We start from the raw sequence: 16,230 nt of genomic DNA on the forward strand, positions 1-16,230 counted from the left end.
ACAAGTAGCTGTTGCACAGTTTTTACAAGCCCCAAGCACTCAGAAGGACACAGTTTTCCCATGATAGGCAGCTTGTATTGAAAATATAGAAAAGAGTTTTGGGGAAGGGACTTGAAGACAGAAGCAAGCCAATCAGTATTTACCAGATGTTGATGTAATTGAGCCAGTCATCACTACTGAGATTACACTGGATGCATGTACAGTCCCTAGTAGAAGAAAATCACTTCAGCATTATAAACTTTAGATACAATTTGTGTCTCAACATTATCATGTATAGAAAGGACCCTTCTCTCTGCTTGAATGAGCAACACTTGTAAATGATTAAGTCAGAATAGCAGCAACTACCAGCTATGATTTACCTACTGTTAGCTAATCCTGAAAACTGCTCCATCTCATTATGTAAACACAATTAACAATCATTTAGGAAGCGTTTACAAGCCTAACATAAAACATAACACCAACAAATACAGTTTGTTTTCCAAGAGTGAATAAAATCAGACTTCCGTGGCATTATTGAAAGAATAAACAACCCTTTAACAGTTTAAGGTAGGATTCTTCCAGCTTTTTACAATAGGAGGTAGTACACAGTATTAGGAGACTGATAAAAATATTTTGTCTGTATGAAATAGCACAGGCTAGATAGATTCCATTACTAGAGTAAAATATTTTGGTTCAGTTGTTTGTTTTAATCTTAACACTGAAATGCCTGGTCAAAGCCAAGGCTTACAAAGTGGTTTCAGGCATACAAGCAACGCAAGTATGGTATTAAATTTCACTGCTTAGTCTATTTACTGTTATAAAAATGGAGAACACTCCAATAAGACAGTGATGAATCACATTGGGTTTGTTCAGCAGCAAAGGAAACCTGTACCCACTAAGATGCTTCTTGTTAAAAGAACTGTATAAACTTGGTTTTACTTCCGATGATTTTCAATTTATCTGCCAATGCTTTAATCTTACCTGTAATTGATAAATGGCTGTCACAACCAAGACCTAGTGTTTTTTTCCAAAAAAGGCTTGTACATGGCATATCTGGTACGTACGCACAACTGTGGTCCTTGTAACCTCATCAACTGTCTGCTTTCAGCTTGGACTGTGCCAAGGGAAGAAGGGCCACTTGTACGTGAAATGCCAAAGCAGCAATCCAACAGAAAAAGCATCTTCCTTAGGAAGCCATGATCCTTTTTTTGGGTCCCTTTGTATCAAATTGCACGTGTGAAGAAACTGATAACATTATATGGAAATTATCAGCAGCATGTTCAAGTTGTCACATAATGGATATTTTCCAGTTTCAAGGACAGCTGTGAGAAATTGATGTACAAAATATCAGAAACTGGAAATCCTACAAAAAGCAGGAAGGAAAAAATCATTTAAAGGAATGAAAAGATTCTATTTTTTTATTTCTTTCTATTTATTTAAAAAGACAATTAAGAAGGGAAAAGAAAGGTTTTAGCAGTCAGATAGGGGTCAGGACAGATTTCTAATGAGAGTGACCAAGGTAATTTAATGTTCCTTGATGTTTGAAAAGCAACCTACTTTAGACAAGATACCCAGATTTACTATACATGTTTCTCTTCTTACATAGTTTTAAAAATGAAAAATACAGGAAAGCAGCACTTAAGTCATCCAAGTTCTCCCAGTTGTCTGTTAACTGTATTGGCATACATGCATAGAGATACACATATACCTATCCAAGCTCTACAGTGAAGAAAACATCAGGCGTTTATTCCCTCTTCATAAAATCACTTCAGTTTTACATTTTGGAATGACTTATCAGGGAGGTTCACATCATTCTGCATCACAAAGAACAAAAGACAAACAATGCTTTGGACTAACACTTTAATCAGAAGTTTTGTTTTTAAATGTAAATTACAATCACTAATACATCTGCAAGTGCTTACCACATTTGTTCAACTAAGTATTATATGTATGCATATACAGCATAGCTCAGTTCAAAACAATCACAGTACTTCTTAGTGCCATCTGCAAAAGGAGAAAGATCTTGGACCCACTTTGTGGAAATAAATATCAAGTGACAGATTCAGCAATTTTAGTTATGTATATTCAATGAAGTTCATGCACACGCAGAAGTAAAAAGATTTAGAGCTCTTCCTTGTAATAGCCAAGTTTTGCTAGTGACATCTCTCTTCTCAGCTGCATAACTTCCCAGAACATCTGATCCACTAAAACCAAGACAGAAATATCATGAAACATACTGAATTCATATTTTGGTTCAACTGATGTATACAGGCCACCTCACTGTACATCAGTTTAGGGCAACTTCAAAAGCAACAAACAGCTAGTAAAACCAGAATTAATGAGTAAGAGCTATTTGTGCTTGGTTGTGACAAAATTTGTGGAAGTATTATTCAAAAAATGCTAAATGATGGCCCCATAAGAAAATCTCCAAATTTTAGATTTATTTTTTTAAAATTGGGGAACAAAAATACATTACTATTTCTTGTCAACTTCAATTAACTGCAGTTTCTCATTTTAACTGCCCCGCCCCTTGACTCGTTTTCTGTAAAATTAAAAGACTACAGAAGACAAAAGCAGAACTTGTTGGATGAATTGTTTTATCACAGAATCTGTAATTGTTATAATTTTTCCATCTGTAATCTTTCTTCCTACCTCTTTTTTCTACCAGCAATCTGCCAGCAACAATAAACTGGGGAGGAAAAATACCTTTTTTAAAATTTCCTGTGTGTTTAGCTAAATTTGATAAGTCTAGTGCATACCTTAAGCTTCTAGATGCCACAGCAATACAAATCAAAACTGAGTATATAATTATTCAAGATAAAAATAAATTCCATGCAGTCAAGATCATGATGTAGAATGACTATAAAGATTATTAACCTCAGCAACAGGCACAAGGTCTTCCCTACCATATTTGGAAAAACAGTTTCATAAAAGTGACTTTGTCTCAAAAAATCATACGATGCGTAAGTAGAAATACATGTAACATTATGCAGACAATGATCATGACTGCCTACATTCTTGTAAAGGTATTGTTAAAATACATAAAGCTACAAATGCAAATTCTATGTTTTTAATGGTAAAGCTGGACAATTGAGCTGAAACACCAAGCTTCAGCATTTTTCAAAACTTCCTGTGAATAACTATTTCTGATAATGCTGAAAATATTTCATTATTTGATAGAAAAATATTAGCTTAATTTCTTTACCTCAACAGCAAACTAAAATTTTAGCTGAAATTATATATAGGTCCTTTTGGTCAAAGTAAAAGTCTTTTAAGTTTTTATTTGGTTTACAGTTAAATAACACATTTTCAAGATCATCTGTAATGCCAGTAAATCAGTAACAATTACCACCACCTGAAGGTTTTATTAAACAATTTAGTGTATGAAATAGTTGAATTTCTGGTGAATTCCATGAAAATAATACCCTTTGACAAGGAAAGTTAACAGCATTATTTTTTTATAAGGAACAGTCTGTCACCTCAGGAGTACTTCAGGTTAGAAACAGAAACAAAAGATTTGCGTGTGGCTGAAATACAGAGCTCTTGAAACTGGGAAACATCACAAGAGATTACTATAGGTGACACAGATCAAAGTGGGGCTAGTTCGAGCCAAATGCTAGGTGAAGCAAATCCACACAGACACAAAGACTGGATGAATGAAAAGCACAGACTCTTCTTATCCATAAACATTATAATGCTGATTTTACTCTACTATAACAAAAATGCAACTGAACTAAAAAAATAAAAGTGAAAGCAATTTTTTAAATTAACTATTAACACAGGACTAATGACACTTTTTCTGCTAACTGTGCTTAGCAAATCCAAGAGCCTAAGCAATACGGTCCGTTTCAAAAAAAAAAAAAAAAAAAAACACAAAACCACAAAACCTTGGACTGAAGGCCGTTAGGCAATAGTCTTTGACCTGGACAGGAAATACAATTAAATCGTGTACAGTTCAAACAATCAAATCACCATAACTTTCTTTTATAGTGGTAAACAGGTAAAATAGTCTTCCAAGTGAAGACCAGTAACTACAACTCCAACCCACTATATTTTTAAATTCCAGTATTAAGTAACTAGTTGTACAGTGCATACATTTTCATAACCATCTTCTTTTATATGGTCATATTGAAACTGAATAGCACAGTTAAGCAAATTTCTGAATTACTGCACAGTTTAAATAGGCAGTTGTTGGATATGCTATTTGACAGGAACAAATCAACCAGGTAACAAGGCGGGGCGGGGGGATGGGGAAAAACCCCACAGCCTGAAGCAATGACAGTAAGAAACCACATTTCCCTTTTGGGGTAGGGTGAAGGTAATCAAGCTTTACATTTATAACCAGAGCCCTAATCAAGAGACTTTGCCATGCCACAGCAATGACTGAGACCTCATTTCTCAGCTGCACTCAGATGAATGATTATAGTATGGTTTCCTGTTTATTGTTTACAATTTAAGCAAAAATATTGTCATCCTTGCCAGTTCTCCCTGAAAGAGAGTCTGACAAGAACAGCTGTCTGAATTCTGAATACATGAAATGAGAAGACACATCAAAACACCGAGAAGAAAAAAACAGCCCAGATCAAACCAAACTGAAGGGTTTTTTAACACATCTCCACATTCTATGAGAAAGACTTGATTTTTGAATACTATATGGAAAAACTGAGACTAACTCACTCCTCTTGTTACAGAATTTTTTATGACATTTCTTACTGAATAACATAAAGGGCTTTTAGATGGACTAAAGATCGCTGCTTTTTAATTTGTCGTTGTTGTTAAAAAAATAACTTCATTAGAGGGTGGAATATCACCAAATTCACGTAATTACAACAATGCCTAACAACATACAGACCTTTGTTAGGTCACTGTTATTGTGCACAGACAGCAAGTTTTAGGCATATGCACTATGCAAATTTTTATGTATGGCAAATACAGTTCCCTACTCACCATCTTGCTGCTTCAACAGTCCTTGCTGGATGTATCGAATATATGTAAAGAAGTTACACACAGAAGTGATCTGAACCCATATAAAAACAATGATGGTTAATATCATTTTGTATAATGGTAAGGGAAATAATAACTAAATAACTGCAACTTGAAATCACAGTAAATGTACTTACCCTGTAACGACAGAAAGGAGAAATGTAGTAGTAACTGCTTGTATCTCCTAATTTTATTCTATGTTTGCATGACTTACTTTGTCCACTGAGAGCGCATTTCCTAGAAAACATAAATTTTACATGACATAATAAAGGAATCTGACCTTAACATCTAAACACCTGTATGGGTTTAATGTGTTAATGTAAAATTGCTTCATATAGGCACAGATACCCAGATGTCTGCCTTCATTTTACAAGTTGCAACTATTACATTATGTTGCCAATTACTTTAGTACCTTTTGTTTGAATACTGGAGCACCATGATGCATTTCTGATTTTTAAAACTTTCTTCAGCTCTGGTCATGCCCTCTCATATTCACTAATTCAAGTTGGCTTGACAACTCTGGAACAGTGGGAGTTCTTTACCTCTTCATATGTGAAATAAACATTGTTTAAATTATCAGTTGATGCCAACACTTAAGAAGATTTTTTTAAAAACTTCTGCTTGACCATGCATTTCATCATCATAAAAAAAAAAACAAACATCAGCCCTACAGAATAGCAGTTAATTCTCTGAAGCCTCCCTCAGATGCACGTTAAGATGAGCTTTGCATTTATGCCTAAATGGAAATAGTATTTTATATTCCGAGTATAATAATTTGGGACAAAGGAAAACAGGCTGTCCGGCAATAATGATTTCCATTGCCACTACAAAAAATGATGGTAAAATAATCAAATTTACTTCTTCTAGTGTACTGCAGGTATGTCATTCAGGAACAAGGAGAGGTCAGTAGTCACCACAAATTCTTCCCAAAAACACTATTCAGGAAAAGGCAAAGAATTTTTTAACATTTCTTCCAACATTCTTTAGAAAAAGATGGTTTGAATCTCTGGACTGAACTATCAATACAATCAATAAATGTAAATAAAATGGGAATTTTATTTACTTGGAATTTCTATATTGGAGCATCTCAGATGAACTGGGTTCTCATGGCATCCACAGTTTCATTGATTTTAAAAGCTGCTGGCTCTTCTCTCTTCCATTTCTACCTAACAAAATTAGGGAGACTAAGAACAAGCAGCCTTTCAAAAGCGAAACAAAAATTAATAAGCTTCTGTGGTTCTAAACAGTGGCTCAGAGATCCTTTTAAATAGCCTGCAGCTGGTCCACAGAACCATGCAAGACAGGAGAAAATTGAAGAGTATATATAATTTTCCATAGCAATTTATGAGGACTGACAGCAGACCATTGATCCAAGAAATCCTAGAGTAGCTAAAGCAAGCTAATGGCAATTTCAGTCAGGCTTCTGTGAGAAAACAGACAGACTTTCAATGCTAGGAAAATAAAGCCTTTTTTTTCCTTCTGGCTATAGAATTACATTCTGTATGTTATCTTTCATCACACCAGGTTAAATGCTGGCATGGCTGTTACTACTACTGACTCATTTCTGCGCTGTATGGCACACAAGCAGCTTAGCTCTTTGTTCCCCATGGGGACAATTATTCGAATCCCGTGGGGAAACCCAGCTGTCTTTCATTAAGGCAGCACTTACTACACACCATCACAGGCACCATTCAGTAACTTCTGTATATCAAGACCTTTCTTCACTATTATCACAGCTCTCTGCCCTCCACTCCTTATTTTTCTGTTGGGCTATTACCCACCATTTTGTGCCATCTGTTCCCCCATCCCCCAGGCAACTGTACAATAAAATAATTCCTTTAAAAACATTACTCAAGTTTTTGTTATTATTTATTTACAGTTTGTCTGTATTACTACCTATTTAAGAACATGGTTTCAATAAAAGTAGTGCTTTGCACCATATAAGAATAAAAAATGTGAAAATGCTACTCTGATTCAGTGAAAACTGGAACACCTGTTTCCCATTCACTGCAAGTAATCATACATAAGGCAAAGCACATTTGCTGCCAAGTTACACTGAAATACTGCATATTCCTTACTTATTACTTATCTACAAGCAACACCACAAGTTTTTGTCTTTACAAGTCAGTAGAAAAAGGGAAAAAGGAGTACACTTGGCCTTTTGATACACCTACAGTAACTAATTACAATTTGTGCACTGTAATCTCAAAACATTAATCTGTATCTAGCCAACTATTTAAGGATTACATAAATTCTAATATAAAAATTATCTTACACTACAGAAAATACGTTAAAAATCTCATGAAACTTCTGAATGATGCAACTGAGTATCCTGGTTTTGAGTAAATATTTCATCATGTCAAGACATAGGGAAGTTGCTTGAACCACAATGATTTTAAATCAATTTGCCAATTGCTTTTTAATGACATATTACTTGTTTCAGTAGCTTCTGGCTCTCCAGATTCTTTACTGCATTCACAGAACGCAGCTCACAGTGGTTTATCTTGAACTCGAAATCACCAGCCCTTAAGCAGCTCCTTTATTAGTGGTGGGCCCTTCAGATGAGGGCATGTTTTCTAGTGACAGGAGTAAGCTGAAGAGTATATGAACGCCTGAATTTTGTAGGCTAGAAAGGATCAAAGACTAAGTCATAAAACAATTTTCAGTTTGCACAGCTTTCAAGAGAAAATAAAGAATTTGAAATACGATAAATGTATTTTCTCTTCCACTCAAAAACTGGAGGAAAAGCAAGAACTAAAACCAATAGCAATGAAAAATGATAATTAAAAAAATAATCTTAAGAGCCAGATGAAAGCTTTTTGATGCAAGCCTTCTATGAGAAAACTCAGCTCCATCAGAACAAATATTAGACAACTGTCAACTTGTCCAAATGATTTCCAACCAAAAAATCAAGGCCTTCTGAAAATTTGGAAGGCTTCAGAAGAACACTGACCTTGCTTGCTTAACCCTGATATATGCTAAAGCACACTAAATCCCTTCTCCACACCCATCAAAACCCCAGCACCTCAAGGCAAGTCCCTCCCACCTGACTTTAATGTCTGTATCAGCACCTGACAACACAAGCCTTGCTTCAGATTCTTCTAGGACCACCAGTACCTAAACAAGCCTTGGCTTCAGATTCCTCTAGGACCATTCCAAAATTTCTAAAATAACCTCCCTGTCCTTCAAGCATACTTCCTGCTTTAGATTAAAACTCACATTCATTCCCGCTTCATTATGTTACTCCAACTCAAATTCAAAGGATTTATTCTAAGTATTTCCTCTCAAATCCTTCATCTACCTTTGTCAGTGTGCTATGCATGTCCTAAGTTTCCTAGGCCACAGATACTCCAGATGTCAAATATTCAGCCTGTACTGCTTCAACACCTATTTCTTTCATGATGCTTTCCAGGTGATAGTGCCTAGTTTAATAGCATCTGTTTCAAGTATCAGGACAGTCTTCTCCAAAGAAGTTAATGTTACTTTTGTGGTCAATGCATCATAAGTGAAGCAAAGAGCTCTCCCAAAAAGGGACTTTGTCTTAAAGGTTTGTTCTAGATCAATTTTTTTTTAAAGTTTAATTTACTAGTTGCTTACTTTCCCCATAAAATTATTTAACAGCAATCTTGAAAACTTAGATTTTAGGAAATGAAGGTTAAAATACACAAATCTGACTGAGGTGATCAGTTGATAGCAGTTTTCTCAATCTGTTATCTCAAACGAATCAAGATTCCCACTCTGTCTGTTAGCTTAACATACTTTGGTCCCCCACATTCAACTGCAGAAGCTTTCACAAATCGAACAGGTTGCAAGCCAACAGGTTCAATGCTCAAAGTGTTGTTTTCAACAGCTTCCAGAACAGCTGAGGCCAACTGCAAGAGAAATTTAGAAAGCAGTTAAGAACAGCTCTGTTATCCATTGCTTCAAAGCAGTGACATTTCTTTCTCTGTTAAGTTAGGAACACTGAAAAAAAAAAAATCAACTCACCAAACAAATTAAATTACAAATGAGATTTTGCTTTCATAGTGAGCAAGAAGTCCCATTTCCAGGCTCCTGTTTAAATTCTACCCTCCAAATAACCCTGCCCTCCCCGAGGCAAGATAACTGCCTTTACAGCTGGGAATGTAGTCAAGCATGTTTCAAATGCTAATTGTATTTTCAGTCATTCCTCATAAGCCCAAATAGCACATATGATTCGTATGTGCTGTGTTCTTGTCAGAAACAGGATATGGCACAAACTTTTTTTATTTAAAAAAACTTGCTCTAATTTTATTGTGTGCTATGGAAACACAAAATTATGCAGCATGCTTCCTTATCTTGCAAAACCCAAGTAGATATTATGTCACTTTTTCAGCCAAAGATATCTTTAGAAAGGTGTTCAAACAAGTAAGACTGAGTAACATATATAGAATAAGCCAACATAATATATAGAAAAACCCACTGCAACTTTGAAACACTAGTCCAAACATCATCTTCATGAAACAAAGTGCAACTCTGCCCAGGCTTTTTATGTTAATTCTTTATAAACCCACAATCATAAGACACTAGAAATATGCTCATTTTGCTTCACTGGCCTAAACTGCCCAAGACTACTGTTTAAGTATGGACAAGTAATAGCCATTACTTGATTTAAAAGAAGGGGCAATTTATGTCATTAGTGAAATAGTTCTGTGCTAAGGTTCCTTCCTACTGAGTAACAAAGATATTTTTCTATTGTACTTTGAATATTTTAAAAGCAGAATGTTACTATTAAAGCAGTTCATATAAAACACACTTTCTCTCCCACCTCCCAAAAGCAAAACATTACGCATATACACAATAGGCTACTGAGAGTTAATACAATACCTCAACGATTCAGATAACTGCATTTCCAATTATTCAAAAACACTAACTTGTAGTTTATTGTTTGGCTAAACTGCATATTAGTTTATTGATATTCAAGTGAAAACAGAAGTTGGTCACTATGTACAGCATCTGGAAACCATAACTGTGTAACTGACAAGTGCTAGAAGCCTCATTCTTTCCTTAGGAGGAAATACAAATCTACAGTAGTTACATCAGCACCGAAGCAGAAAAAAACAAAATGAAGTTGCTGGGAAAGACAACAGGATGGCCTACTGCAGAACCAATTTAACTCCCATAGTAACCAAGTAAACTTTTTAGTGGGAGAGGTTCACATGATGCTGTACACCAACCACAATGAACTGGTATGCAATTAACTGAAAGATCATGCATGCTTACAGCCAGCAAGTAACAGCAGATGTAAAGCATGGCAAAAGAACATAACAAACCATATGAAAATACCAGATAAACATTATGAAGAAACTACAGCATTTTTCATGTGAGGGAGGTGTTCAATTTTATTGGGAAAAACACAAGTCTGAGGGCTTTAAAATGTGTTGTTCTTATATCAATAAAGATCTAAGAATATGGTCCCTTCCCCTTAAAAGACTGATACCACAACTACAAGCCTGAAAATGCTGTTTAAGAACAACTAAGTAAAGTAGTCTGAGCTGGAATCTGTTCCACATTATTCCCAGGAATGGGTAAAACTCCAGTCCTTCCTCTGTATGGGAATGTGTGACAATAACACAAGGAAAGAAAAAAAAAAAAAGTCTTGTAATTTGTTTCATCTAAAACTCTATTCCCAAACTGCCCCTGTTGAATCATATAAAATCCTGAAGTCTGATTTTTGTAACTCAGACCTCTCCAAGAAAACACCCAGACTGTGCTTGCAGCCTGTGCTGACTGATGAAAGAAAACTGGTCCACAAAATTAAATATATTGGTCTCTACTGCCCCCTATACAAACAAGAAACAAGTGTCAGGACACTATTTCTACAACAGAATCCAGAGGATCTTTGAAATATCAGAAAAAAAAAACCACCACCATCCATTCCTACAAGCATCAGATTCTGCCAGACAGGAGTAATATCTGAAGGAGAAGACCTAAAAAGGCCAATATCTGGTATAGCATAAATTAAATAGTGAAGAAAAAAATTATCATTTCAATATACTAGACTAAACTTCAGCACTTACTGTAAACTGTCACACTCTAATGAAACAAAAATGGTTAAACTTCATATGAAAACATTTTTAATAGTCTACTGGTTTCATGTAACATATTTAAGGGAAAAGCATCAGTGACCACATTTAGACTATTTCCATTACCTCACTTTTTGAGAAGGTTAAACACGGAAAAATATCTTCCCGATAAATTTTGTCCAAGAAAGGACATGTTCTGTCCATAGTTGGCTCATCCTTCCAAGATCTGAATTCATTGTACAAAGACAGGTCAGCCTAGAACACACACAAAGATTCACATATTTTAGTACTGCAATTATCACTCTACTATAGTTTGCAAATATTCACGGGTAAATAATACGCATTAAAACTACATGCTTTCCATCACACTGTGAAAGAATGCTATCATGCCCCAGCTATGAACACCTTCTTAAATCCACTTTCCTAAGACTGTAAATATAATCAAATCAAAACATACCATTGTCAAGGCACCAGGGTTAATGCTCTCACTGGTCACCGCTACACCAGGGAGAAGCTAATTACCTCTCCCCCATTTCCTAGGCTTCCAGGATCAATGTGAAAAAACTTAACTGATTGTTTAATAGTAAAAAAAAAAAAAAAAAATCTCCTTGACACACCTTCATTACAGTATTTTAGTCCATCTGCTTTTCTGAGTTACAGAAAAGCAGAGAAATCTAAAGAAAACTGCAGTCTTATACATCTTATACATTCACCCTGCATCTGAATATAACATGCTGCTATCCGAACACTAAAAGAAAACAGACATTTAACACACTAAATATACTAACACAGGAAAACAGGAAGTCAATAATACAAATCAATTAAAACGATACTCTTATTCTTCAGTTTTCATCTTTATGCCCAAACTCTTTCCTACACCATGCTACAACAGGAAGGCAAGGATATTCACAGAGCATGATTTATGAGCCCGCTCCCCCACCACTCCTCTTGTCAATGGAGAAATACTAAAATAAACCCATTAAATCATGCTAAGAGTAAGCATGCTCTGTTTTAGAGATAGTTTTATCTGCTTTGAAAACACCTTGTTCTGTTATCTCCATGTTGAGAGCAGCTTAGCTGTGGGAAGGCACCTATCCAGTCTGGTGTTCAGGAGACTGGTACTAGGTTGCTATTAAAATACATACCTATCCCATGGGCCGGCTACCCACGGACAGATGGAGCACACTAAGGTATTCCCAGAGCCCATCCTCTCATTTAGGATTACTTGAGAAGGATCTTGTTCACAGGCACCAACACTGCTCCAAGACGTGAACCAAGCCGAGTGGGGATGACTGCTTCCAATGCATACTCCTAATCCAATGTAAAAGACTAATGCCAGTCCCCAATGGGATATACAACACCACCCCTCAGACTGGTTTTGACATTCTGCTGACAAAGACTTGAGCAACTTTCCCCTTCAACTGGTTGTCGAATCCCGTTCTTGTACTACTGCAGACCTAATACTGTGTGATCCTAAACCTGAATACTGTGTTCAGTTTTGGGCCACTTACTTCAAGAAGGACATACCGGTGCTGGAGCACATCCAGAGAAAGGCAACAAGGCTGGTGAAGGGTCTAGAGCACAAGTCTTATGAACTGGGGCTGTTTAGTCTGGAGAAGACTCAGGGGAGATCTTACTGCTTTCTACAACTACCTGAAAGGAGGTTGTAGGCAGGTGGGGGTCGGTCCCTTCTTCCAGATAACTAGCAACAGGAGACAGGACACGAGGAAACAGCCTCAAGTTGTGCCAGGGGAGTTTTGACTGGATCTTAGGAAAAATGTTTTCACTGACAGGGTGGTCAAGCATTGGAACAGGCTGCCCAGGGAGGTGGTGGAATCACCATCCCTGGAGACGTTTAAAAAATGTGTAGATGAGATGCCTAGAGACATGGTTTAGTGATGGACTTGGCAGTCCTGGGTTAATAGTTGGACTTAATGGTCTCAAAGGTCTTTTCCAACCGAAATGATTCTATACTCCTAAAACCCAAACCTAAAGCTATAGGAAGGGACTGGTGTTGCAGGCCAAAGATAAGCCAGGATGTGATTCTAAGTTTTTGTCATATTAAAAGCAAATAATATAGATGAGATAATGAAAGAGGGAAAATAACATACGCTAAAAATTCTTTTTAATCCTATTAATAGATCGGTACACCACTCTGAACCAACCTCTTTCAGTCTTTTGTTCTTTCCCCTTCTCCAAGCTCCCAGCACTTAGCCATTCTTTTACATATATATTTCGGGGAGTTCTTTTGTCATTTTGTTGGGGTTTTTTTCCTTGAAAAAGAACCTTCAAAAATTAGACTGGCAAATTTTTTTCCATTAGAGCTACTTGCCTTACACTCAGGTACAATCAGGAAGAGCCATCTTAATTAAGCTAGTCCATAAATGTTCTGGTTGCTAAGCCACCAACCTCATTGTACAAATGAAATTCAATAGGTGTAATTCACTCCCTAAAGGAACATTACCTACACCTTAAACCCCATTTCAGGTCTGGCTTTAAAATGAACACAATCAAGAGATATCAGCAGAAAAAAAAAAAGCCAGCCATTTTTGATTTATGCTATAGGATTTCTAAAAATTAAGATGTGTTTCTTATTCACTCAATTTCACCCAAACCTGCAATTTATAAAGAAGCTGCTTTGACAAATCTGCTCACCCTTTCCAATCCACACAGTGCTACATGTATATCTCCTCCCTGCCTTTACTGTGTTTTCACTAGATCAAAATTTTGATTACCTGCAATTAAATATACAGCCAATTGTAATAGTAATTCTAGTTAAACTTTTAATACTTCCATTTTATAGTAAAATACAACATCAGTGAAACATTTAAGCTCTTTGAACACCACCGATGCGTTTATCAGTATTTATGCTGAGTGGATGCTACCTGCCTGCCTAAGATACCGGCAGTTATTCAGCTTACCTAAATCCTGTTAATACCTAACTTAATTACAAGCGTCTACTTATCCTAGAGATTACTCCCACACGCTAGGAGATATTTCTCTGGGATGCTGTCACCTTTCTGGCTCCACTGCAATTTAGTGTGGACAGCCAGCCACTCTGTCTATATTCCACAAAGAAACCTGAGAGTTGACATGTGTTTACACCCAGCTCCATCCAGCATCTTGAAATGCAAAGCTCTGGGTGGTACTCTCCATAAGGGTCCAAAGCTACATTCTCCACACCACAAGAACACTATATAACCCTGAGCAAGGGTACTCTTAGCCCTCCTTTTGAAGCCAAATCAGTTAAAATCAGGAGAATGCCACACAAAGGGTAACCTAACTCAGTGGCAAGAACATCTAGCAAGAAGGGGGCAGAACTAGGGTTTCAGACCCAGCTCCGAGAAATGCAAAAATATTTACCTTAGACCGACAATAAACACAACCACAAAGAACTGGACAATGAAAGCAGTAGGGAAGGCATGGTTGTCCTGCTTAAAACAATGTCCTAGCCACTACACCAGAGGCAGTCTGTCTTTCTTCTCTCCATGTTGCACTCTGTTAAACACTCCAGCTCAGAAGACAGACAGAAAGACTCAGATCCCAGTGGGTGGAAAATCCGTGTTTCTTACTGATTCTCTGGGCTGTCAGTGGAAGTCACCTGTTTTGAGCAGCCTCCATCAGCCTCAAAGTGTGCCCTTATGCAGCCAACAAAAAGGGGACTGAACTAGAAGTGGCAGACAGACTGGACCTTCTGCATCATGTCCTTCACATTCACCACCTCTCTACAAGAAATTGAGGCAAAACACATTTCTCCCCTCTCTCACCCTTGCCCAACACTTCAAAATTTCATTGAGTCATGACATCAGTGTGGTGCTTATGAAGTAATTGGATTGCATCCCAGCTCTCCCCTTTTCTGAAGGGCAACAAGGATTCAATTTTAATAAGGAAAACATTCTGGATGCCACTGAAAGTGGGCATGCAGGATGTAAAGCTTTTTTTTTTCTCTGAAAGCCTGAGTATAAAACAAACTGGGAAATGGCTTTATTTTCTAGATTCATAGTAAAAAGGTGTATAGTACAAATGCACTCAATAATGACTGGCAAAACAAAGTATTAAAATGGCCACTGTGAATCACATTAAAGATCTAGTTAGCCTGTTACCCCTCTGACAACGGCTAGCAGTCACAGAGCTGGCTGCAGAGCAGTACGAGAAAAAAAACAGTGAGGTATCTTCATTTTACTGCCTCCTAACTTCTAGCAATCTGTGAAGAAGCTTCCTAAGCCAAATGTCAAGGTATATAGAAGACAGATAGAACAGGCTTTTCTTTTGTCACTTTGTATAACTACATTTTGAACACATTTGTGTTTTTAATCTTGCTACCTCATGACAATGAGTGGTAAAGTCTGATTATGTACCAACTGAAAATGATTTTCCCTTTAGCTTCTAGAGTCTCCTTATTACAAGAAATCATTAGTATTTGTTCACCATTCGTCTTCCACATGTCACCTGTGACTGTATAGATTTTTATTCTACCTCAAGTGCATCTTTCTACACAGAAATACTTCCCATAGGTTTGACCATCTATGTCATACTCCTTGTACTTTCATTACATTCCTTCTGAGATGAAGATACAGCTGCATGCATAGACACACACATTTACTAGATGTTTATACAGCAGTATAAAGCTGCTCCTTTTGCTATTTACTTCTTTCCTCACAACTCCTAAAGCTCTGTGTCTTTGACCATCACTGAGCGCTGAGGTGGTGTCCACAAGTACTTTTTCTTCCCAGCACAATGTCCTTGTTTTTAAGTCCACAACTGCATGCTTGCTAGAGTTACATTTTTTCCTTAGATGCCTCATTTCTCATTTATTGATTTTGCATTTCACCTGCTGTTCTACTAACCACTCAGTATCATAAGACCCTTCTCAACTCTTCAGTCACTTTTTTCTACTACCATTCAAAGCACTCCAGCACCAACTTGCCACCTCATTATTTCCCCATTTTCAGTTACAGGAGTAGATTTAAAATAAAATAAAAAAATATCACAGGCCCCTCTGGGACTCCAGTGGTAACTCTCCTTCTGTTCTCTAGTATATCATTGATTCCACCTCTTCCCTGGCCTCTTTCACCCATTATGGATCTATAAAATTACTCTTCCTCTTTTCTATGACAGCTTATGAAACATTTAATAAAGTTTATAAACTTTCAGTGATGAACTTTGTAAAAATCCATCAGGACTTATTCAGTTATATTGTATTTTTGTTGGTGGGTTGTTTTTT

The 16,230-nt window shown here is 36.8% G+C and overlaps 1 protein-coding gene across 4 annotated transcripts in view; it reads right to left on the reverse strand.

Moving 5' to 3' along the window:
• Nucleotides 1–1,822: 1,822 nt before the first annotated feature.
• Nucleotides 1,823–16,230, reverse strand: part of LOC119148313 (RAB3A interacting protein) — a 34,105-nt gene continuing 19,697 nt past the window's right edge. For all 4 annotated transcript variants that reach the window (XM_037388294.1, XM_037388293.1, XM_037388295.1 and 1 more), the window contains 5 exons: nucleotides 11,133–11,261; nucleotides 8,722–8,834; nucleotides 5,100–5,199; nucleotides 4,927–4,996; nucleotides 1,823–2,183 (listed from right to left, as the gene is read on the reverse strand). In XM_037388294.1, coding sequence (XP_037244191.1) covers nucleotides 2,101–2,183; nucleotides 4,927–4,996; nucleotides 5,100–5,199; nucleotides 8,722–8,834; nucleotides 11,133–11,261 — 495 coding nt within the window. In that variant the 3' untranslated portion in view covers nucleotides 1,823–2,100. The remainder of the gene's footprint in view (nucleotides 2,184–4,926; nucleotides 4,997–5,099; nucleotides 5,200–8,721; nucleotides 8,835–11,132; nucleotides 11,262–16,230) is intronic.

The sequence above is a fragment of the Falco rusticolus genome, chromosome 5, assembly GCF_015220075.1.
Source record: "Falco rusticolus isolate bFalRus1 chromosome 5, bFalRus1.pri, whole genome shotgun sequence".
In the NCBI taxonomy this organism is placed as follows: domain Eukaryota; kingdom Metazoa; phylum Chordata; class Aves; order Falconiformes; family Falconidae; genus Falco; species Falco rusticolus.